Source organism: Dipodomys ordii, unplaced genomic scaffold, assembly GCF_000151885.1.
Source record: "Dipodomys ordii isolate 6190 unplaced genomic scaffold, Dord_2.0 Scaffold47, whole genome shotgun sequence".
NCBI lineage: Eukaryota > Metazoa > Chordata > Mammalia > Rodentia > Heteromyidae > Dipodomys > Dipodomys ordii.
Window position 1 is genome coordinate 7145280 of NW_012267263.1, and position 25128 is coordinate 7170407.

General features: G+C 37.3%; 1 protein-coding gene across 15 annotated transcripts in view; it reads left to right on the top strand.

Moving 5' to 3' along the window:
• The window catches only part of Map4k4 (mitogen-activated protein kinase kinase kinase kinase 4), a 167876-nt gene that overhangs the window by 93773 nt on the left and 48975 nt on the right, over window positions 1–25128 (top strand). For all 15 annotated transcript variants that reach the window (XM_013019811.1, XM_013019796.1, XM_013019801.1 and 12 more), the window contains exons 4-11: window positions 8090–8215; window positions 9459–9569; window positions 13851–13941; window positions 15101–15231; window positions 17634–17688; window positions 18679–18757; window positions 21703–21878; window positions 24594–24666. In XM_013019811.1, the coding sequence (XP_012875265.1) occupies window positions 8090–8215; window positions 9459–9569; window positions 13851–13941; window positions 15101–15231; window positions 17634–17688; window positions 18679–18757; window positions 21703–21878; window positions 24594–24666 (842 nt within the window). The remainder of the gene's footprint in view (window positions 1–8089; window positions 8216–9458; window positions 9570–13850; window positions 13942–15100; window positions 15232–17633; window positions 17689–18678; window positions 18758–21702; window positions 21879–24593; window positions 24667–25128) is intronic.

Genomic DNA, 25128 nt, shown 5'->3' on the forward strand with positions numbered 1-25128 from the left:
CTAGGCATTATTGTCTTCATCTTGTATACAACAAAACATCAGCATCCTGGTGTATACAGTGAAACACAATTAATGTGGTAGATACTGTCAAGAACATGAGACTTTTTTTTAAAATAGGAGAATGAGTGTTATAAAATGCAGTTTTTTGTCTGAACTCTAGACCACATGATTCTTAAGCTTCTAAACTTTTGTTTCTTTAAATTTTATTTTACTGTAAAGATGCTATACAGAGAGGTTACAGTTACATGAGTAAGGCAATGAATACATTACTTGTTAATCATTGTTACCCCTTCCCTTGTCCCACTATCCCTTTCCTCTCCCACCTCCCATACACCTTCCCACCTCCCTCTCCCTACCCCCAGCCCGAAGTTGTAAAGTTCATTTCCAATATACTGTCCTGTGGGTATCACTGTTGCAATGGGTCAACCTGTGTCCTTGTTTTAGCACTATTCCCCTTCCCCTCCTCAGATTAGACAAATGTATATACAAGATTCAGGGTATCCCCAAAATCAAGTACAGTGACAATAGGGGATATACTATAGGGGGAAGAACATACAAAGCAAACAAAAAAGAAAAACATAGTACATTTAAAACAGTAACAACAGCTCTTGTGTCCATGTCTTGGAGTTCATTTTACTTACATCATCTTTTTTTTTTTTTTCTTTTTGGTCGTGGGACTTGAACTCTGGGCCTGGGCACTGTCCCTGAGCTCTTCAGCTCAAGGCTAGCACTCTACCACTTGAGCCACAGCACCACTTGCGGTTTTCTGTTGGTTGCGGTTTTCTGTTGGTTAATTGGAAATAAGAGTCTCATGGATTTTCCTTCCTGGGCTGACTTTGAACCGTGATCCTCAGATCTCAGCTTCCTGAGTAGCTAGGATTACAGGCATGAGCCACCGGTACCCAGCCAGCATCATCTTATATGGCATATATACATAGCTTTTGAGTTTTTTCAGGTCATCTGATAATATCATCCTATATGTATACCTATTATTTCATATAAGGGAAATCATGGGGCCTAAATTTCTTTAGGACTGAGTTACTTCACTTAATGTGATTTTTTCCAAGTCTTTCCATTTCCTGAGAAATGGGGCTCTGGTGCATGAGAGGGCACAGGACAAAGCCAGTGTAAAATGCAGAGACAAGTATTCTTCTTATGCTTCCTTAGAACTGTGCTCCCTGTAGCTGTTCCTACTTCCACCTGTTTTTAGGCCTTTATACAATACTGCTTAATCTACATAGTATACTTTTTATATTTGTACTATGGGAAACTTGATGGAATTTGTCACTACTTAGACCAGGGTCTAAATGAACAGAGATACCTCTCTCTGGCAGATCAGGAAAGTGAAGACAAAAGTTGGTAAGTGCTCATTTACCATCTCCTTCTGCTCCAGGAGTGACTTAAGCTTGGACAGAGCTGGTCTTGAGAAATCATAGATCTGGTTTGGTCCATCCCAACAAATAGGAAGAATTGACCTTGAGGATTTGTGGAGCCACTGGTCCAGTAGAAAGCAGTTTAACCAGCAAGAATGTACTTCTTTTGGCTCCAGTGCATTTCTCTTTGCACCAATTGCTGGTGAAATAGCCACATCAGATTGGCAGTGACCCTGAAGCAGCAGATATGGGAGAGGACCCTCGTTAGTCCCAGACAGAGGGAACTCACATAAAGATATAAAGAAAATTCTCCTAGGGCTAACTTTTCTGTTCTAAGCTTTTATTTATTAATTTTTCCAAGTTAGTAAAATGATGCATGCCAATTGTAGAAAATTAGAAAGTTAAAGAAGAAAATATCTGTAATCCAGAAATAATATACGGTGTCATTTTTCCACTCATTAAAACATGAATGATTATCTAGAAATATGTACCATTGTGGATGGTAAAATGTTGCTGCAAGACTATACTGTTTTGTTGTCTACTGGATGTTTTACATAATGGATTCCTTTTTAATCTCATAATAAAAAGTTTCAGTACAATTTCTTTAGAGAGAATTTTATTTGGTAGTAATATGGACTGTTTCAGGTGATACTGTTGAAGACAATTGTATCTAGTATTTTACCTAATTGATTGGGGTTTGCTTGATTTGATATCAAACATAGGTGTTGAGGGCTTAAATCTTTGGGAAGATCGAATTGTGTCTTTCATAGCCTAGAGAAAATAGTGATTTTACCTATTTGATTTCACTTAAGATTACCATGTTCATTATTTTAATTATTTGCTTTGGGGGGTGGGGAGGGTGGCTGTGGTTTTTGAACTCAGGGCCTGGCTGCTGTCCTAGAGTTCTTTTACTCAAGGCTAGTGCTCTACCACTTTGAGCCACAGACCTACTTCCAGTTTTTGAGTAGTTTGTTGCAGATAAGAGTCTTCCAGGGACTTTTCTGACTGGGCTAGGTTCTAACTGTGATCCTCAGATCTCAGCCTCCTGGCAGTTAGGTTTACACTTCATGAGCCAGTGGTGCCTGGCTTATTATTTGCTTTTTTGATAGGGTTATCACAGATGCATTTTGCCTTCCTTGTGGTTTCTTGGTTTTTCTCATGGAAGCACCAGCCTCCTAAGCTTATTGATGAATGAGAGGTATTATAGAAAACATAATTAATTTTATTTTTTTTCATCATTTGCTCACTGTCCTCCCAATTCTTCTAGGGAATGGTATGAAATTTTCCTTTTTAAATAACATTTATTTCTAGGTTCAGTCTGGGTGATGCAGTCCCACTAAAATGTTTAGTAAGAGCAAAGTTTTGCAGAAGACAGACATGCAGATGTCATTGTGTTTTGAAAAGTTCTGTATATGCCTCCAAGAAGATCGGAAGATCAGGGCATAAGGGATACTATACTTACCAGAAAAAGTTCATGATTCAGTAGCAGAAATAGAGCAAGCATACTTTTTTAGACTGAAATATGTTCAAAACAGTACTATTATTACTTGAGCAAGATGTCAAGCATGTATGAGTTCCATTTTGGTTAAGTCTCCTGTTGGGTTTTCTTTTTCTTTTTCTCTCTTTTTCTTTTTTGGTCGATCATGGGGCTTGAACTTGGGGCTTGAGCACTATCCCTCAGCTCTTCAGCTCAAGGTGAGTGCTCTACCGCTTGAGCCACAGTGCCACTTCTGGTTTTCTAGTGATTGTAGATAAGAGTCTCACGGCTTTTCCTGCCCAGGCTGGCTTTGAACTGTGATCCTCATATCTCAGCCTCCTGAGTAGCTAAGATTATTTGCCTCCAACTCTGTCCCTCCTCACCATAGCTGGGATAGCCAGGGAGTGCCATTATATCCAGCTTATTCCTTCCTGACCAGAGCCTGCTTCAGTTTTGCCATAGAATGTATCCTCTTTTACAGTCTATCTAGTTCACTTCATTTAGGTTTAGTAGAACAGTGAACATAAGTTATATAACATTTTATGTTTGAATAAAAATGGAGTTTGATTAGCTTTTGCTGCTTTCAACTTGTATACTCTCAGAGATAATTGATTTCTAAAGCAAAATAGTATTTTGTCTTTTTCTTTCCTACCAGTTTGCAGTGCTACAAAGAAAGATTTAATGTCGTTAATTAAAAGACCTTGTCCATTGATTTTAAGGGATGGATATTTTCATACTAAGATGTATTTAATTGTACATTTTGATATAAAACCATCATGTATTAGTATATCTCATTTTACATGCTCTCCCTCCAATTTACAGAGTGGACAATCAGTTGCCCTTCTTTGTTCAAAGCTTCCAGGTGGACCCTCTTGGATCCTTGTTAGCCTGGCTGGAGTTAACTTATCTTTCTTCACGTAGTTATTCCATATGTGGAGTGAGAAAGAACTTAGGTAAAGAGGTTTTGTTTGTTTTGGCAGTCCTGGGGTTTAGATTCAGGGCCTCATACTTGCTAGGCAGGTGCTCTGCTACTTAAACCATACTTCTAGCCCGTTTTGCTTGCTTGCTTGCTTCCTCTTTACCCCAGAACCTTCAATTCTACTGTGCCTTCTAAGTAGTTAGGATTTAGGATTACAGACATTTATGATCATGCCCCCTGGGTTCTATCTTCCTCTATCACCATTCTCCCCTTCCCTCAAAGGAATAAGGGTATATACCCCTTCCTATCCCCTGTCCTGTGCATTTTGATGGTGAAGTGGAAAAGTCTTATCATAGAACTCAAGTTATAAACCATAGCTGCTTGTAAAAATGGCCCCTATTAAGGTGTCTCCTCTACCCCATTTTATGACAGCCAGAAGGGTATCTGAAACTAGTCAGATTTCAGTGCTAGACCTTTTTTTTTTTTTAATGAGTTTGCTTCTGCTGGTCAGAGCCCCAAAATAGTAATTGGTATCAGCTGCATTATTAAATCATTCAAGTAAAAGCTAGCAGCTGCCCCATCATTAGAGAAAATGAGGAGGGGAGCCTTTCTTTTTTTCCCCAAAAGGACTCTTCCCCCTTTTAAATTACCTTTCAGGGTTTTCTTTTCTTGTTGTAGCAGAAAGAGTATAAATGGTATATAGTTTGGGCTCTTGACTAAACACATGGGACATACCAATTCCTGCATGTTGTTTTGCCAAACCAACTTTTTTGTCCTATGTAGGACTTGTTATAACATTTTAGTGCTAGTCTGTTTACTATTGTATATTCTGTTAAAATGAGGTATTGTTTTGTTTTGGTGGTAGCATATCTGTATTAAATGTTAGAGAAACTTTGAAGTTGGTTCATTATTTCTCTATTCTAAAGACAGCACAAAATACCATATAATAAGCAATAGTCAGTCATAATTAGGGTTTTTGTTTATAATTGGCTCAAAGCCAATGGCAAACTCTATATTTCTGGTGCTTCCTCCCCCCCACCCCCAAGAGCGACCATTCACAATTAGATAGTAAATGACAATTGGTGGTACTCAATGCCTTTATTTTATAAGATGTGTAATATTCATCTATTGTAAAATCATAAAAGCAAGAGAGGTAATTTGTTCAAAGCATGTCTGTACTTTATCCTAAAACAGTAATTTTGAGAGAGTATGATTTCCTCTCTCTCTCTTTTTTTTTTAAATTCAGTGTGCTTCAGGATTTTACATAAGACCTGATAAATGATTTGGCAAATAACGTTTATCTGATAACTGTTTCTAAGTGATATCTCAATTATATTTGGTGTGCAGTTGTAGATTTGGCTGTATTTAAGTTGTTCTTATATTTCATTTATTCTAAGTTGCAGCCCAGTTTTGAAGTTGTTACAGTGTGAGTTGCAGTTGATGATGCATGCTAGTTTTAGTTATGTCTTTTCCAGAAGCATTTTGAATTTAGCAAAAGCAATGTGCCATGATAATCTGCCATCCAAATTCACAGATGTGCATATTCAGTGCTTGGCACACCAGTGAATAGTAATAAATTTAAGCCTTTAAGAACTTCACAAGGTATGTTTGCATTTTAACTCAGTGGACTATGAAAACATCAAGTGCCTATAGAAGCTCTTGACTCTTAAAGAAGAAGATAGATCCTAGAAGACTTTGGTTGTATTGCTAAAAGGGAAAAAAACTAAAACTAATAGAAATATGTCATGAATCTCAGTTATTGCTCTGGAAGCTTTATTACAGGAAAATCTTACTTCTGTCAGCAAGTGAAATCTGTGGTCAAGTGTGGTGGGAACAGTGAGCTGGGAATAACTTAAGCAGTATGAGGAGTAGAAAAAGGTGCAGAGGTTAAGGGCTGGATAAAATAAGACTGTGTAATCTGCTATGGGAAGTGATTGTCTCACTAATCTAGCTACAAAAAATTAAAATTAAGTTTGACCCTTCTCCTTTTCTCTGTTATTCAATAGTTCTTTTTGTTTTGGTGTACTCTTTATCAAATTCCTGTTTTTTGGGGGGTGGAGGGGTTGGACAAAAGTAGAAAGTAAAAGCTTTATGAATTACCTGACTGAAGTGGAATGTTTGGCTTTTTGAGACAAGGCACAGGTTTAACAGAGGGCCATGTCCCAAGAGGAACACCATGTACCATCCATGAACTGACAGACCTCCCTTGCCAGCAAGCCCATTACCACCCCACTGTATGTTGTTCTGTGCATATGAATGAGAGTGTGTGGAAAGAATATAAATGAAGCTTTTGATGAGTTGAGTTTTATAGTTTTGTTTGGGGCCTGCTTATTCTTGCTTTATATTAATAAAAATTGCCACCCCTTTTCTGTTTTAGCAAAAAGTTCATTGAAAAAAAATGTTAAGTAAAAGTATGTTTTTCCATACTAGCCTGGCTAAAAGCTGTTTTCATTTAGCTTATATGATTCCCTTAGTTATTTAGTACCTCATTTTTCACTGCTACTTTTGGCATGGCCACTTGTAAATCACAGGCTGAAGTGACATATCACCTTTGGTGTGATTTTCTTATATAGAGAGCTTGGATGAGAATCATTGTATAGATTCTACTTACCCATGTAACTCCTGCTATATTTGCAGTTATCATCATAGTATCAAGGCAACTGTGTCTGAGGCATATACTATTGTCTCTAATATTTATATTTCTAATATGATTGAATTTATATCACTAATACATTGGTAATTATACCAGGCAGAAGGGGTGCAACCTTGAGAATTTAGGATGACTACGTTCTTGTTATGCATTTGGTTTGTTAAAACAGTAATGTACAACTGAAATTTGTATTTAATTATTTTTTTCTTTTTCATGTTGTCTCATATTTAATATCTAATCAGGCTTAGCTTTTATCTTAAAGTATAGTATTAATAAGCCAAACATCTTTATAAGGATTTAAGAGCGTTCTAGGTGATGGTAGGCCAGAGTAGTAGGCATCTTCAAAATTGTGTGGGTATGTGTCTAATAGTCTCTCTCTTGCTCTTAAACTGGACATGCATACCTACACTACTTATAATCCCCAACTCTTCTCTAAAGAGGGAAGAACATTAGTTGATGGTAGTTGAGTCTTCCAGTGCAGAAATAACAAGGAAGTTTTAGGGGAGCCAGTGATTTCTTTTTGGTCATATGTACAAGCATAAGGAATTCCAAAGATGTCAGATTTATCCCCAAGATTTTACACTGTAGTTTTCTACCCAGAGTTGATTTTATCTTTTCCCACACATTCTTCTTTCTCATATTAATTCTGTTTTCCCCCCATATTTTCGTGCTACCTGCAAATCTTCATTAACTTGCCTGTTTGCAGGAAGTTTTTGCATACAAAGGGAACAGAATGCATATACTAACCGGTGCAGTTTATTCCCCAAGTATGTGAGAAAGAAAAGCAGAGGCTGTAATCATCTCAGGCCTCATCATTCACAAGGGCAACTTACATTTTCATTTTCCACTTGTGTGTCTTCATCTTTTTCCTTCATTTTCTCACCTTGCATCTTTTCACACAAATTTTAGTCATCCTATATAAAACAAGAGGCCAGGGGGGAAAGCCAAGTCTGAAACCACCTGCTTAATGGTTTGCCTTTTTTTTTGTGTGTGGGGGGGTGGTGAGGGGTGGTGAGGGCAGTACTAGGGCTTGTACTCTGGATGGACCTATGCACTGTCTTAGCTTTTTTGCTCAAGAATGGCATTCTATCAGCTTGAGTCACAGCTCTACCACTTGCTCTGTTTTAGTGGTTAGTTGGTTTTTGTTTCCTGGGCCTTCTGTTCTCACCTCTTGGTCTCATGGATTTTCATTGGGCCTGCTACTAAGGTCTGCACTGCCCCCTGAAGCCATTTATTTGATCATCTACCATCCCTTTGCAATTGTTTTCTGGCCTTAAGTGGGCTAGATGATTTGTGTTCACAAATGTTTTCTAGGAAGAACACATCTTTTCCTGTGATTAGTTGAAATAGGATACCTGTTACAGTTACCTTTTTTCAACAGACTGCAGTACAGAGAGATGGGTTGAATGGAGGAGCCTGCTGGAATGCTACTCACTGTTCATCCTGCAGTTTCCTACACTTTTCTCTACTTTTCACTTTTTTTCCCCACAATCTTGGTCACATTCCAGAGGGTAGACCCCTGAAGATTAAGCCACTATAAGCATTCCTTACTGGTATAGGAACTGGATCTTTCTTTTGTTATTCTATGGGTGGGTGGAGGAAGCGGTGGTGAGAATAGAACTTTGTTCATCATTCAAAAACTATGTATTTTATTCTTTGGTTTTTCTAAGGATGAAGAGGAAGAAATCAAACTGGAGATAAATATGCTGAAGAAATATTCTCATCATAGAAATATTGCAACATATTATGGTGCTTTCATTAAAAAGAGCCCTCCAGGACATGATGACCAACTCTGGGTATGAGGCTATTTCTGAGTGTTTTATGGCTGTTCTTTTGTGATTGTTTTATAGGGACAATAAGGACTTTACAAGGGACAAGAGAGAAAAGCAAAGATACAGAAACGGGTAGATTCTAAAAGTTTTCTTGACGAAATGTATTGTTGAAAATGTTTCTTCTGATGTTGAATTTATATTGCTTGGAAAAAAGCTAGCTTATTTTTTAGGAATAAAATGGCATATTTGAGAAAGTATATAAGATGGCATATTCTAGAAAGGATATAGCCAGATAGCAATGAGTTTGGGAACTGAAAGCAATACAACAAAAACTTTACAGGAACGGATTAAGATGAAGTTCCACAATTTCTTTTTTTAAAAATCCCCTGAAAGTAAGAGACAGAGCTCAAGAATACAAAGTTTTGTCAGTCAGTTGATAGTAATAGTAGTAATTGCTTAAAAACACTAAATTCCAGGAAAATTTCTGGAGTTGTCACACCTACCCTGATCTGGTTTTAAGTGCATTTATTATTAAGATGATGACCCTGAGAGATTATCAGTGTGTATGTACATTAGTTCAAAGTATTGAACTTGTAAAATAGGAATATAGATTTATACTTTTCCTAGTGATTCTAAAAGGTCAATGTAGAAAATGTATAAAAAATTAAGAAAATAAAGGGGGGGGGAAATGTTATGTTGGTTATGTAAATACATCATAGTTAAAAATTTAGAATAGCCCAGTTCAGTTCAAATTTTAGGTACTTTAAAAGTATATATAGTTGGGGTCATGTTCTTTAAACATTTGGATATTGTAAAACAATTTTTAAATCCAGTAACTTAAAAATAGCACATTGCTTTTTAACTTTTTAAAATTAAACCCACATGGAGGGATGTAATATGTGAAAAGTGGAACATCTTTGGGGAAAATTAAAAAGGATATAGGAACATTTGAATCAGATTTCTGATAGTTGTCAATAATGAAGAGCAAATAGTCTATGTGCTTAGGAAAGCAAAGGAACAGTTCAATGCCATTGAACTGTTGTACACTGCAAAGCATTAGACATTGTCGAACTATGAGTATACAGTGAAAACTGAGCTGCAAAACAAGCTTTCTTTATGTGGAGATCTCCAAAATAATCACACATGCAATCAGTATTCTGGAAGGGCAGCAGTGCAATGCAATGAAACTGCATTTTCTAACTTTTTCTTGGGCATGTGCTGAAACCTGGGATGTGTTAAGTCACAGTGTGTCCTGTCTGCCCTGTAGCTTGTTATGGAGTTCTGTGGAGCTGGGTCCATCACAGATCTTGTGAAGAATACCAAAGGGAATACACTCAAAGAAGACTGGATTGCTTACATCTCCAGAGAAATCCTGAGGGTAAGGAAAACAGGGGCTGTGTGCCTACCGTGTGATCTTTTGCTTTAACGTGAATTTTCATAGCCCCAAGTATTTTGTGTCATCAGTTGTATCTACAGATAGCCAGGGGCACTTAAATAGTTTTGGTAGTTCATGCTACATCATAGTTTCAGTCTAATCTGTGGAATAAAAGCAATCAAAAAATTTCCTCCATATTAAATATGTACAGACTTTTTTGTGATTATTTCCTAAATAGTACAGAATAAACATTTATATAGCATTTATGTTGTATTCTCTATTCAAAGTCATCTAGAGTTAACTACCTGGAGAGAATATCAGATCTCTCCTTATCACATTAGTAATGGTGAAAGTACTGAACTTGTAAAGCAGCATACAGGAGAATATGTGTAGGTTTTATGGGAATACTATGGCATTTTATATAAGGAACTTGAGCATTCTCAGATTTTGGTATAGGGGACCATTGGAGATATTCAGGAACAAATCCTCTTCAGATACCTAGGGACAAATGTACTTTTTTGTTTTTCTCTGAATTTCTCTACCAATTGACAGCATTTCTTTGGAGTTTAAAATAAAATCAGAGAAAAGGGGAAGAGAATCTCAAACTGTTGTTTTTGTAAGAATCATGTGTGTTCCCAAATCAGTGTTGATGGTGCTGAGTATAGAGTTTTTAAATCATTTCATGGATTTCGGCATTATCTGTTAGAATCTCTTGCAGTATTTATCTAATGAGCTCAGAATAAGTTTCTGAATTGCTATTGTTAGACTTATTTTAGATGGTTTCTCTCAATAGTAAAGTCAGCTCAACACAAACAGGCAGTGTTTTAGGATTTCATATTAAAAGCAGCATGTGAGTTACTAGGTTTCTTTTAGTCTCCTAGCCACCAGTTTTTCTATTTACCCCTACATTTCATATTCATTTACCCACCATTTAAAAAATAGCTACAGAGTTAAACTGAAATCTCATTCTGCTCTTCTCACTAATAAACATGTCTTATAACTAGTTGTTTTTTATTTATAGGTAAAGCTACCCACTTTTTATATGTAAGTTGTTCAGTTTATTTAAAATATTTGGTGAAGCCTTTGAGAACAGATCATTCCCTGAACAAGAATTGTATAAAATGACAGTATAGGCAGATGTTATCATTAAAATATTACTCTTTTCTCAAACGAGGACAGTGATTAAAATTCAGCAAATAATAGGCAACATGGGACAGTAAAAGGTAGACACTAGAATTAGCCAGACCTGGATTTGAGTCGTGCCTATGCTATTCATCTCTTGCATGCTGTCATTTCGCTTTCAGGACTCATTTTTCCTGTCTGTATGCTCTATGTTAATACCATTATTAAAAGAATTAAATGAGTGCACATAAATCAGTGTTTCATGTATATGGTTAATACTCAGTAAGTTTTAGTTTTACACACACACACACACACACACACACACACGCTGGAATAAACCAGTAATTATTTTTCCCCTCCCCAGTTCTTTCTCTTCTTTCTTTCTTCCCCTTGTCTTTCTGTTCATCTGTCCCTCTTTTTATTTAGTGTCTGTGTGCGTGTGTAACAGTTCTAAGCCTTAAACTCTGGGACTGGGCACTGTCCTGAGCTTTTTTATTCAAGGTTAGCACTCTACCACTTGAGCCACAGCACCACTTTGGCTTTTTGGTAGTTAATTGGAGATAAAAGTCTTCTTGCCTAGGCTGGCTTTGAATTGCGATCCTGAGATCTCAGCCTTTCTGAATAACTAGGTTTCAGGCATGAGATACCAGAGCCCAGCTATTTGTTTTGGTGGTTTTACTATGTAGCTCAGGCTGCAGTTGAATTTGAGACACTTCTGCACCATCTCCCTAGTGCTAAGATTGCAGGCATTTGCCAACTATGCCCAGAAAGCATGAGATTTCTTAAGCAGAGAATTATCCTAGGCATCAAATGTATTTTAGTCTTTAAAGATAATATTTAACCATTTTATTGCTATCAACCTCAGGGAACAGGGAAGCCTCAGTTGTTGGTGGCTTCTAATCAGCTTGAGTGTAGTGAGTAAGTGGACATCTCTTTGAAAGGCTGCAAATCCTTTTCACCTCAAATGAGCCAAATGGGCAAATGAACTAAGAGCCTTCTTCACCTACTTGACATAGAGTGGGGGTTTAAATTAACTATAGGCAAAATGCCCCAGGAAGATTTAGTGTAGTCTCTGATGGTATGTGTTCCTTAAAGGAGTTAGTAAAAGTTGGTTACTAAGGAAGGTGAGGTAAAGTTTTATGGAAAAGGAAGACAGACACTCCTAAACAGATAACCTGAATTCTCCCAGATGTGGTTAAGGTAGTAGCTAATTTTGATAGTGGAAAAACTTTTTATTATTCCTTAGTGTGCTGTGAGTTTAATATACTATTTCGAGGTTTTCTGAAGGAAAGGGTCATAAGTTTGTATTGATAGCAGAAGTCCTCTCTTGGACTAGTCTATTAAAACTGTCCGGACCTGCAAAGCCAGTATGTTCCTTCCAGCCCACTGTACATTCATTCCTCTTCTCTGCAGCAAAGGTAACATATCATACTAAGGATGGGCATGTACAGCTTTCCATAACCAATTCTGAGGGACAGGTTGTAGGCTGTGTCTTTGTCTTTATACTCTCAAATGAGATACAGTTACAGGAAAAGTACTTCCTAATTTTGAAGCAGTGATTAATTTGTTTGAGAATGAGCTATTTATTTAATATTTGGACATGGCATATTTGCTAATGAGAAGTAATTGTGGCCTAATTCTGGCTTGGGAATATATATACTCCTAGGTAATTCATACAGCAAAATTATTAGTTCTTCTCAGTAATATAACTGAGGTTGTCATTACAGACTGTTAGGCACACCTCATATAGTTTTCCTGGTAGAAAACAAGCATGCTTTCATGCATGTACTGTGGCAGCTGACAAAATTACATGGATACTTAATAAGACAAACTGTAATAGCATAAAGAATGAAGTTTGTATAAGGGAACAAAATAAGAACAAAAATGAACTGAAGTTGTTAAACAAGTAGAAATTCTTTAAGAATTAGAGAAGCTTCATTTTTCTCTCTCCTTTTTGTGTTGGATATTACACCATGCTGAAAAAGGTATTATTACTTTGTTCCCAGCTGAAGCCCCAAGATGTTGTAGATTTTTAGGCTTTTTTGAGTCAGTGTGTTGTGATCTAGTTTTGCATATCCTGTGTTAGAAAGCCTAACAGTCATCAGATAACGCTATTGTATTTTATGTGATACAAAATTATCTATGATACAAAAATTTTCTAACTTCCAGAGTAGTAGAACTCATATTCTACCAAATAAACAAAAACAATGGACATTCATACCCCTCTTCCTCAAAAATTCACAAGTCTCTGGGTCTGAGTATTACATGCCTGTAATCCCATCTAACATTAGAGAGACCGAGGCAGGAGGATCATGAGTTCAAAGCCAGCCTGAGCTATACAGTGAGACCCTTTTTTTTTAAAGAACCCTTACCTATAACCTGCCATTTTGGGGTTGAGACATACTAGAATAAATCGGTTGTGCTTGTGTTTTAAGGAGTTAAGCAATAGATAGGGCTTTTCCATCCAGCTCTGGGGCAGAACAAGTTGTGAGAATGCTTCATCGAAGCTTTCCAGACCATATTTGTATGCAACATCTGTTTTTTTCTTCTGCCACCTCTTGGGCTTCCTTCCAGATACAAGTTCATCAAAAAATGCTATATGCCTGGTAGGATTTGTTTTCTTGGAAAAGAAAGGTATTTTATTTCCACACAAGGCCCTTCTGACAAGAGAATCGTTTTACACTGGGATAGAGGTGTGATTGGTCAGCATTTAGCAGTTTGCCGCTTTGCAGTGGGAAGACAAGCCAGGGCCAAAGCCAGATTGTTAAACCCTCCTTAGCCTTTTGCTTTTCCCTTGGGATGTGTCTTGCTCATATATGCCCATGGGGTCACCCATTGAAACATAGAAGTGTGGCGTGGGAAAGGAACCACCCTGTACACAAATAGCACAAATTATAGAAGAGAAATTGCAGATGGTAATCTTCAGCATGTCTCAAAGGCACAGCTAGAAAATGGCCATGTTGTTCACATGGTAGAACTTAGCCCCTGGGAATGATGGCGAGGCTTCTTTCTGTATTGATGATGTCTTCCTGGGTTCTGTGTTCTACATGTGGGTTCACAAAAACCTGTGCTCCACATGTGCATTTTGTTATAAAAAGTATGTTCCTGCTTATTGAGTTATGGGGACAAAGAACTAAATTCAAACCTATTTTTCCTCTTCAGGGGCTGGCACATCTTCACATTCATCATGTTATTCACCGGGATATCAAGGGCCAGAATGTCCTGCTAACTGAGAACGCAGAGGTGAAACTTGGTATGTGGCTACTGTGCAGTGTAACCTAATGCTTGTCTCTGTTGCAAGCCGGCAGCACTCCTGCCCCTCTTATGTCTATGTGAAAGTACCTTCTCCTACCCAGGCTTTCTATTTCTGTTGTCCTGAAGAATTCAGTGTGGAACTGACTTCCGTTGTTTAACTAGGCTCCACCCTCCCTTCTTCCATGCTTCATCCCTCTGCTGTATACATTTAGCAGCCAGACTGATTTTTATTTTTATTTTTGTGTTTGTGATGCTGGGAATGCATTCAGGACTAGTCTGTCCAGTGGAAAATTCCCCTTACCCTAAGCTAGGCAGCACTTAGGTCAGACTTGGGAAGCTGTATGAGTTCCTTACCCTGGTTTGGTGCTAGACCTTCAATAGCCTTTCTGCAGTTATGGTTGCCAATATGGTCCAAGTTGCTATGAAGCTTACTTAGGCTTACTCTGTTGACTTGGTTGTCTATTCCTCTCTGTTTCAGAGAGTATTCACCTTCTTTCCTTGTTTTCTAAACACGTTCTCTACATAAGGGTGGACTGTTTGACCCAATGAATCATCCAGCATGTTGGTAGACCCTTGCATGATCGGTTCCTACTCCTCTGCTGGGACCATAGCAGTTGTACATATAGTAATGATGTTGGCAGATACTGATGGACAAACATTTAAAAAGGTGGGCTTCCTGCCAGCCCTGTCCTCCTGCCATGACTTTTTGCTCATGAGCTTTCTTGTTGATCATCATAGTTTTCTGTCAAAAGCCAGAAGTCCAGTGTGCCTGGGGACAGAGGGTTTGTGCATTCTTGATTATATTTAGTGAAATATTGTATAAGTTCTTTTCAAGAAAACCTTATTTCTGTTATTAATATATATCTCAATTTTCTGACCTTGAGGCTTTCCCTAACTTGATTGTTTGTGGCAGGCTGGTGATCATCATTCATACAGGTGTTCTGTCACTTTTTCCCTTGTTGCTGGGATGAAGCCTGTTAGGAGCATCTAGACTAATAGAGATGTTGCTCTGGAAAAGATACTCCTTTAAAGTGCTGCTAGCCTTGGAGAATTTTGCATGTTTGGGGAGTAGAGCCATTTCTGTTTACTGTGAAGATGCTTCTTCCTTACATTTTTGCTAATTTTGTCCCACTTTCCCTTTTTTCTCTTCCTCACAGTGGATTTTGGTGTAAGTGCTCAACTAGACAGGACAGTTGGACGGAGAAATACATTCATAGGCACTCCCTATTGGATGGCTCCTGAGGTCATTGCCTGTGATGAGAACCCAGATGCCACCTATGACTACAGAGTAAGAAACACCTGCTTTACTGGGCCTTCACTGGGTCATTATCCTCTCCGTGATTTGGGGGCTTGGTTAAATGAAATGCAGTCCCTTATTTCCTACCTGTTTTTTTAGTGAGAAAGTTCTGGAACTATTTTTCCTGTGTACATTTTCCAGAACAGTGCTTACATACTAACTCTTTGTGGCCATCTGCTTTACCTATGTTTTTACTGAGGAATATATTAGCGGAACTTTTCTTCATTCATCATTTAAATGCTTCCTCCTGTTTATTGTCCATTTTAGCTTGAAGAATACATTAGAATTAAATGTTTCTTTTAAAGAATGTTGTCAAAGTATACAATAGCTTCATCTATGAACTATTACAATATTCTTGTTTAAAGAGCTTTATACCTCCAATTATGTACACAAATACATTAAAATCATTAGAGTGACCTCTAGGGACATGAATGAATAATGCATCTATCCACCTAGTGGTAAAACCCATATTTCATAACCAAACTCAATTTGATTTTGTTTTTTCTTTTCTTAAATTTTTGCCTTAACTAAATGAGCCACAGTGGCTAACGAACCTATTAATGATTCAAAATTGAGTTAATGCCTTAAGATTCTCTAATTTATCTCGGTATTTATTACAAATACTCAAGTAATGAGGCCTTACTTAAGCCAATGTTACAGAGGAATTTTTATTTTTTAATAAAGTGTTAAAAATAGATTAGAGTTGCATTCTAATAGGTATATCTAAAATTTGAAGTCTTTTCCAACATCCCAAAATATTATCACACTTAAGAACATAAAAATAATTTCTTAATGCAAAGTCTGTAATTAGATACAATTAGTTTACCGCTGATTAGTTTAAACTAGTATCCAGTGTGATATAAGATAGCATATTAGGTTGTTTGGCCATTGCATCTCATCCCTCTTTTCATAAAACTGACTTGTTAAAGAGGCTGGGTCTGTTGTAAAACTTTATGTTCTCTTCATTTGCCTGATTACTTTGTTGTCCTTAGTTTGTTTTCTGTCAGCTGGAAAGGCTCAGAAAGTATGAAGACCTGAGCAAGATAATCTCACAGGTGTTGGGGGCACTTTCTGTTTTACTGTCTTGCAGCCCACTAGTGCTTCGATGAGTGTTTCCTAGGGTGAGAGTCCCTTGCACCCCCTCTATAGCATAGAAAACGCCATAAAAATAGAGGAGAAATTTGTAGGCCTATCCTTATTTTTATATTTAAACATACAACTCAACTTTTGTAACATAATTGTAGGTTATTCAGAAATAGGTAATTTCTTGATTATAAATTTCTAGCATAGGGGCTGGGAAGGTGGCTCAGTGATAGAGCACTTGCCTTGCATGCATGAGGCCCTGGGTTCAGTTCCTCAGCACCACATAAGCACAAAAAGCTGGAAGTGGCGCTGTGGCTCAAGCAGTAGAGCATGAGCCTTGAGCTGAAGAGCTGAGGGACAGCCCCTAGGCCCAGAGTTCAAGCCCCACAACTGACCCCCCCCAAAAAAAATTCTAGCATATAAATGAAAGTGTTAATGAAAATGATACTGTGTTTTTAAAATAGCTTTTGGATTTTAAGAACTATTGGTTGATACTTTAATTTATCAATGTTTATCAAATGCCTACCAATTATAAAAGTGAATAAAATAGACCAAAATGATTGTCTTCATAGAACATGTATTTGAGAAGAGGATAAAGCTTAATGTTAAAGTTAACATTTCAGTAGAATTAGGGAAAAAGATTCCATGCATACAAAGGATGCTTGCCTGAAACACTTCCCTTGTGTGGTTTAAATGTTGAGTGCAGATGCTCAAGAGTGTCATTTGAATTATGAACTACAATTGATTTTATGAATTCAGTTGTGGATGTTTTATTTGTAGGTAAGAATGGTTTTAATTAACAAATCAGTAGAGTGAGTGATTGAGTGTGTGTGTGTGTGTGTGTGTGTGTGTGTGTGTGTGTGTTTGTGTGTGTGTGTGTGTGTGTGTGTGGTGGAAACGTGCATGCACATGCCAGTTCTGGGGCTTGAACTCAGGTCCTGGGTCCATAAGCTTTTTAACTGAAGGCTAGCACTCCTGTCACTTGAGCGACAGCTCCACTTCTGGCTTTATGCTGGTTAACTGGAGATAAGAGTCTCATGAACTTTCTTCTCAGGCTGGCTTTAAACCTGGACCCCCAGATCTCAGCCTCCTGAGTAGTTAGGATTCTAAGCATGAACCTCCAGCCCCTAGCAGTATCACTTATCATTCATTTATTCAGTTGAATATAAAAAAGTTCCTACAGATGTATTTGTGCTTTTAATTTTCTGACCACCTTCAGTTTGTTTATCTAAAGAATAGCCAGAAGTATAAATGAGTTATCAGTTTTGTAGCTAATATGATACCCATGGTATACTGTTTTATTTTTGTAGAGTGACCTTTGGTCTTGTGGCATTACAGCCATCGAGATGGCAGAAGGTGCTCCACGTAAGTAACTTTCTTTCTTAGTCCATTTGTTTTATGCAAACTAAACTAGTTCAAAGATTCAAAGAACAGCTGTATGGAGAAAGCCATTTCTAGTGGGACACTTAGATGAAGAGACCTTAGATACTGTGTGCTTTTAGATTATTTTCTACAAGTCCTTTATGAAAAAGTTTATACAAAGTATGTACAATGACCTGGTTCATAATTGCTGAATAAATATTTGTTAAATGAATAACAAAAATTTTACAGCTGATAATTGAATACCATATGTCCTCTGAGTTTCCATCTAAGGACTGAGACTTAAAGGTATTGCTTGATCCTTGGTCTGTTTTTCTTCACAATGGGAATACTATTGCAGTCTTCTCTACCCCCAATTTTCAACGGTCTTGTAATTCTCTTGAAGATTAAATAAATAACATGAAAATACCCACTGCCTGTGGCATATTAATATGGTTGTGCTGAACCTTCCTTTATTAATGAGTGATGGAAACATAGACAGTAATTACACAGAATTAAACAACTCTAGTTTACTATTCCATAGTAACAACAGGTAATACCAAGCAGTAACATTTCTGGAGGGCTTTACTGGGCTTACTTGTATTCCAAGCATAACATGAAGGCCTCCTCAAACTGTGTTTTACTAGTCCTTTTAGAACAACCCTTTAAAAACAATCATTTTTATTGTGACCTTAGAGATGGCCTAAAATCTTACCTTCTATAATATTATTGGTATTTATCTTTATTTATTTATGAAGACTTCCCAGTGGCTTTTGAAATTGGACATTATTGTTCATCTTCTTGTATTTTGATATCTTTATATGAGAAATTGAAGGTATGCCCTAGAGTTCATAGCTATTTGTATAGATTGCCCGACTGAAACGTATCAGTTGGATATTGGAACAGAGCATTTGATATTATTCATATATTAGCCCTAAATATCAACAGTGAGTAAAGTAAGTGCCATACTGACACTACTATGTCTACTCTTCCCAGCTCTCTGTGACATGCATCCAATGAGAGCACTGTTTCTCATTCCCAGAAACCCTCCCCCTCGGCTGAAGTCAAAAAAATGGTGAGCTATATTTGGATTTTTGTTGTCTCTCTCACTTCTCTCCTTCCCTTTCTTCTTCCCTCCCTTCCTCCCTCCCTCAACGTTTTTTGTTATTGTTGTTGGCTGTGGTGCTTGAACTCTGGGCCTGGGCGCTGCCCCTTAGCTCTTCAGCTCAAGACTAGCGCTCCATCACTTGAGCCACAGCACCACTTCTGGTTTTCTGGTAATTTATTGGAGATAAGAGTTTCATAAACTTTCCTGCCCAGGCTGACTTTGAATTGTGATTCTCAGATCAGAACCTCAGCCTCCTGAGTAGCTAGGATTATAGGCATGACCCACTGGTGCCGGCTTGTGATTCTTTTTTGTAGTTTTCAGTTTCTTCTTTGATAAGATTATGGCCCTGTTAGAACCAAAAAATCCTAAATCCCCTAAAAAATCAATTAAAATTGCATTTTGTTTTGTGAATTTTTTTTCTTAATAAATTCTATTTACATTACAAAATAATGGCAAGCAGCCAGGCACAACCCTATAACATGTTAAGGAGAACAGTTCCATTTTAATATTTAAGCATAATTGTAGTATGCTGCTAAATATTTTTTCCATTAAAAAGGCAGAGCCACTGGCACCCAGCTTTTTGTAATTATTTTTAAAGTAATGGGTGCTAAGTATGCCATTTTTAATTCGAGAGGAGCATAAAAACACATGGTCCCGTCTTTTCGGGTGGTTGTCACCTTGCCTTTTTTGGCTTTCCTTATTTGTCAAGTAAAATGCTGACAGTTATGGAAAGCCCTTACTGAGACCTTATGAGGTAAGCTTGTAAAGTTTCAACATTGTGGGATTAATTTTCAAGTCTGTAAAAGAGACAGACAATGTTTTGTTTATGAGCGACAGGAGGACAAGCTGGACCCTGTGGCTCATGCTTTAATACAGTTACTCATGAGGCTGAGATCTGAGGATTGAGATTTGAAGCCAGCCCAGATAGGAAACTCAGTTAGACTCTTTTGTCCAATTAACTGCCAAAAAAGCCAGAAGTAGAGCTGTGGCTAAAGTGGTGGAGCACTAGCCTTGAGCCAAAAAGCTCAGAGATAGTGCCCAGGTCCTGATTTTCTACCCTAGGACGAGAACAAAAAAAAAGGAAGAGAACAGAATATTTGCTTGTTTTTGTTTTAGTTTGTCTACTTCTTCCCTCCTATACTTCTTGCAGAGTCCTTTCCTATCAGTTGCCTGTATTTAAACTTCTGATGCATGTGGGCCTTTTCTCCTTTTTTTGTTTTCCTGGGCTCTAATGCCTCATTGATGCCTACCTACTGTGGGGTTTTTTGTTTGTTTGTTTATTCTCCTTTTTGAAACGATTCTTAGTAGTTTTCCAGTTAATATTTTTCTCCTTTAAGGTCTAATTGTCAAGCTTTTTATTCCAGATTTATTTAGTTTTTAAGCTTCTATTGTGCCCTCTTTTCTTATTGGTTGCTGGTCTTCTGATACTTACTAGTTTTCTTTCCTCCTCTTAGGTGTAAATGCATACTCATTTTTTCCATTCCAGTTGTCTTTTCTTTTCATTACCATCTAGTCTTCAATACTCTTCTTTTTCCATATTTCTTCTCCTGGTAGGGTTTCTCTCTCTCTTTTTTTTTTGGGGTCCGGTCGTGGGGCCTGAACTCTGGGCCTGGGCGCTATCCCTCAGCTCTTCAGCTCAAGGCTAGCACTCTACCACTTGAGCCACAGCACCACTTCTGGCTTTTTTTTTCTGCTTATGTGGTACTGAGGAATCGAACCCAGGGCCTCATGCATGCAAGGCAAGCGCTCTACCACTGAACCACCTTCCCAGCCCCTTTTCTCATTCTTTATATGCTGTCATCTAATTCCATTTACCAATTTTAGAAAGGTTTTTAAAAGCCACACATTTTCTCCATTTTATTTATATTTATTATTGAAACTAACATAAACCTTAACAAATGCATACTGAATATATATATATAAATAATTTTTTGAATAGAAAAAAGTAGTAGGTTTGCATGAAAATACAAGATAGTAGAAGTGATTTTTATAGGCAGTGAAGTAATGAGAAAACTAATTTTCTAAGTTATAATACTAAGAATTAACTGATTTATTCTACAAAAATTTATTAAATAATTTTTATGATGTGCTATGCTTACTGTTGGGCATGGCCAACAAATTGAAAAACAAAAACCATTCATAACCTCTGCTATTTTAAACCAATAACAGGACAGAACCAAAATATATAGTCTATTAAATGCAGACAATCCTTGATAATTTCAAAAATGTAGGACAGATAATGTCAAGAAAGTCTTACCAAAAGAGAGAATCCCAGAGCTTTGTCTTAAAAGATACGATGAAAAGTCTGTCTCTAGACTAAGGGTCCATGTACAGATCCTTATAAAGGGTGAGCACAGAGAAATGGACAGAGCTGAAATTGGCAAGTTGTATAAAGATAGATGGCAAAATCAGGATCCCTAGAACACTATCATTTCTACCTTTATATGTTAAATTTTGAGAACTGACCAGTTAGCCAGTATTAGACTGGTTTGAGTGTGAAGTTAGTAAGTTGAAATGGCCTTACATTGGATCACAAAGGTAGCTCTTTTGCTCATCTCTTTAGCTGTTCTTGTCTTTATTTATTCTTGTCTTCTAGAAACCAAACATCTATCCTCTGTCTGCCTCCCTACAAGAAAAGACCTCACTATTCCCTTGCCTCTTCCATCCCCATGATTTAGACTATTAGTGAGCAATGTTAGGTTTAAACCTAATTAAACCTGGCTTCCTTTGTAGCTCTATTTATAGTATGTTGTGAGGCTATAAACTATGCATCATCAGTGCTGCACATTTGCAGAAAGTTCACAGTAAGTGAGTTCTGAAGTTCTTTATTTTCAAGCTTGTAAGTTGCCAGTATTTTGTATATTTGCCCTTTGTAGTAGAAATTTAATAGCATTTTTCAATTCCTTTTACAGGTCAAAGAAATTTTTTAGTTTTATAGAAGGATGCCTGGTGAAGAACTACATGCAGCGACCCTCTACAGAACAGCTTTTGAAACACCCTTTTATAAGGGATCAGCCTAATGAAAGGCAAGTTAGAATCCAGCTTAAGGATCATATAGACCGGACCAGAAAGAAGAGAGGAGAGAAAGGTATAAATGTTTGTTTTTAAAAATTGTTTTATTTTCACCCTCTTAGAATGTTTCTTTCTAGGCACTTGCCAAAATAATAGGTAGTCCTTTCCCAACTGTGAGATTATACTCATTTGACCAATGCTTAGATATTTTGTCTCTGTCATCTAGTTAATGATTCAAGGGCTAGTTGGCTAGGGCTATGTGGTAGTTCAGCATGATGGGATGAGTTTCTTCTTTGCACATCTTTGGTGCCACTCCTTTGAATTCATTTTTGTTGCTTTCATGGTTTTCTTATCATGAATGTATTCTACGTTTCTATTCTGCTTAGCAACTCGGGATCTTACAGCTTTACTCTGCTCCAGGTGGTGAGCTTAGTCATTGTTCACAGAATGCTAGGACTACTTCTCTCTTATTAATGTATAATACCAAATAACCTGTTGTGCTAGTTACTGAGAGATCCTATATATTCTAGCATCTTTGTATTATATATTTACATACTATGCTCATCTACTTGAGTGTCTCTTGGGGTTTTTTTTTGTATTCCACAAGGAACATTATGTTCTTCATCACTATCTTTATAATCCAGCTTCTGAAGCTGGTGCCTCATACTGATCTTATAATAACTTCACAATAGCATTTGGATAGCTATCAGCCTATTCATGAATTTATTTTGAATCAAATTTCAAGGCCAAAGAAGACACACAGAGAAGAGCTAGTCCAGGCAGTAAGAGAGTAAGTCAAGGGTATGGGGGTGGAGTAGGGGTGTAGCTCAGTGGCAGAATACTTGCCTAGTATGCAAACCTGTCTCTCCAACCCCATACTTAACCCTGAGAGACCGTATGAATATGTGTGTCTCAAAGTCATCCTAGAGACCTGTCATGGGCTTTTTGTTGGTTACTTTGAGTTTTATACAAGTTAGATATTCAAGTTAAGTCACCATTGGTGACTAAAATAGTTGAACTTTGTATATTAAGCTGCATGATTATAACAAAGTAATTAAAGGTTAAAAATAATCTTTCCTTAACTTTTGGTTGACATAGTAGTCTTATTTTTGGAAAATATTACCTACAATTTGAACAATTTCCCCATTACTCTATCATATTAATTAGCATTTATGAACCAATGCTATGTGCCAGGTGTTTATTAGGTACAGACTATCATTTCATGTGTTCCTTACACTTGATAATTTAAAAAATGTAGGCCAGATATTGTCAAAAAAGGCTTACCAACGGAGACAATTTCAGAGCTTTGTCTTAAAAGATAGGATGAAAAGAGTGTCTAGACTAAGGGTTGAGCTGTGTACAAATTCTATTGTCTGTCCACAGCATGCACATGGAAATGGCAGGGTATCTGACCTCTGTTTCTTATCTTCAAGCCACAACAACTTAATTTCTCTTCACATTGACCTTTCACATACTCTCAACTTCTTAGTAATAATTAATAATTTACCATTCAAAATAACAATTCTTGTTTTGACAATTCCATCAGCTGTTTATGTTGGCCTTTCCCTTAGACACTGTCCTGTATGCAAATCCTAAAACTAGACAGCTTAGATTTTCTAGCATAAAGAAGAACTGATGTTATATATGTGGACTGATGAATTTTTCTTAAATCATATTTTAAGTCCTTAAGTCTTTTTATTATAGGAAAATGAATTTAATCTTGGGTATCCCTGTCAAAAAAAGAAAAATGTATTCTCTCCCTTATAAGTAGTCTGTTTATTTAAAAAAAAAAAAAGACTGGGCAGCAGTGACTCACACCTGTAATCCTAGCTACTCAGGAGGCTGAGGATCCTGGTTCGAAGTCAGCCTGGGCAGAAAAGTCCCTGTGAGACTCTTATCTCCAATTAATCACTCAAAAGCTAGTAGTGGAACTGTGGATGAAAGTGGCAGATCACTAGCCTTGAGCAAATATCGCTCAGAGTCAGGGCCCACACCTTGTGCTCAAGCCCCAGGACTGACAAAAAATAAAATCTGTTCAGTCTTTGGTTCTGACTGTTCTCTGGGTGAAATTTTTCACAAAAGGGTAGATACTGATATTGTGAAGGAAGCAATAAAATGGTCTGTTACTTCAGAAAAACAAGATAATTGAGCTGAAGAGCTGAGGGACAGCGCCCAGGCCCAGAGTTCAAGCCCCATGACTGACCAAAAAAAAAAAAAGAAAAACAAGATAAAAACTGTAGAAATGAAAATGAGTTATCTATGTTAAAATTTTTGTTTCAAGCCTAAGTAGGACAGCTTTTGTCCCATTGTTTTACTATATTAAGATCTACTTATTATACTTTTTATCCATCCAGCAGACTTTTCTGCTACTGATTCTCAATGGCTCTTTAAACAGTTTCTCTTGATTACTTTGGTTAACAGTTATTCTCTCCTTGTCTGTCTCAATTTTGGTATCAAGATAGACTTCCATGATTTGCTAATGTTCTTGGGTCACTCTCCCCTGTATGCCATGTGGAGCCTCTCACAAAAAGTCTGTCATAAAGGATTTTATTTCAACAGTGCAGTTGGCTCTTCCATGGAGAGTAGTGGCTAGACTAGAGAATTGCTACTATTTGTACTGTTTGATAAGGAAATTTGATGTCTCATCATTCTGTTCCAAGTCCTTCATACAACTTTGCAGTTTTCACAAAGAGAAATATTTTCTCCTATTAATGCTCTTGGAAATACTTGCCTATGCAGGCACGTGTCAGGATTTGTGAACTGTCCCATTTATTTCATTCTTAATTTATAGATGAAACTGAGTATGAGTATAGTGGGAGTGAAGAAGAGGAGGAGGAAGTGCCTGAACAAGAAGGAGAGCCAAGGTAAGGACAAAGCACTCCTTAGCATCCTGTTTTATGAAGAGATTAGGTTTCATTCCAATGCCAGTATTTCTAAGACTCCTGGGTAATAAAAAAGAATCTAAAACTGCTTTGAAAATGTCATATTATCTCCTATTCTTCTCTCTTCTATGAGAGTGTCCCCACTCTATACCTGACAAGAAAACTGAGGATTACATATGTGGGATATTTGGGGTTGGACAGAGGAGACTGCCTCTTGCAATCATTGCTCCAAAAGCCTTAAATGATAAGCCTTTCGCTGGGTAGTACAGTCCTAAACAAAGAATTGAAGAATTGCTCTGCTCATGGGCCATCAGGGCCTCCATTGACAAACTCTGCAGTCCCCCAAAGCATTTATTTTATTTTCATTTTTTCTCTTCCCATAAATACAGTTACCATTATTTGATTTCCTATATTAGGGTATGTTCTGTCTTTGTCCATTTTATG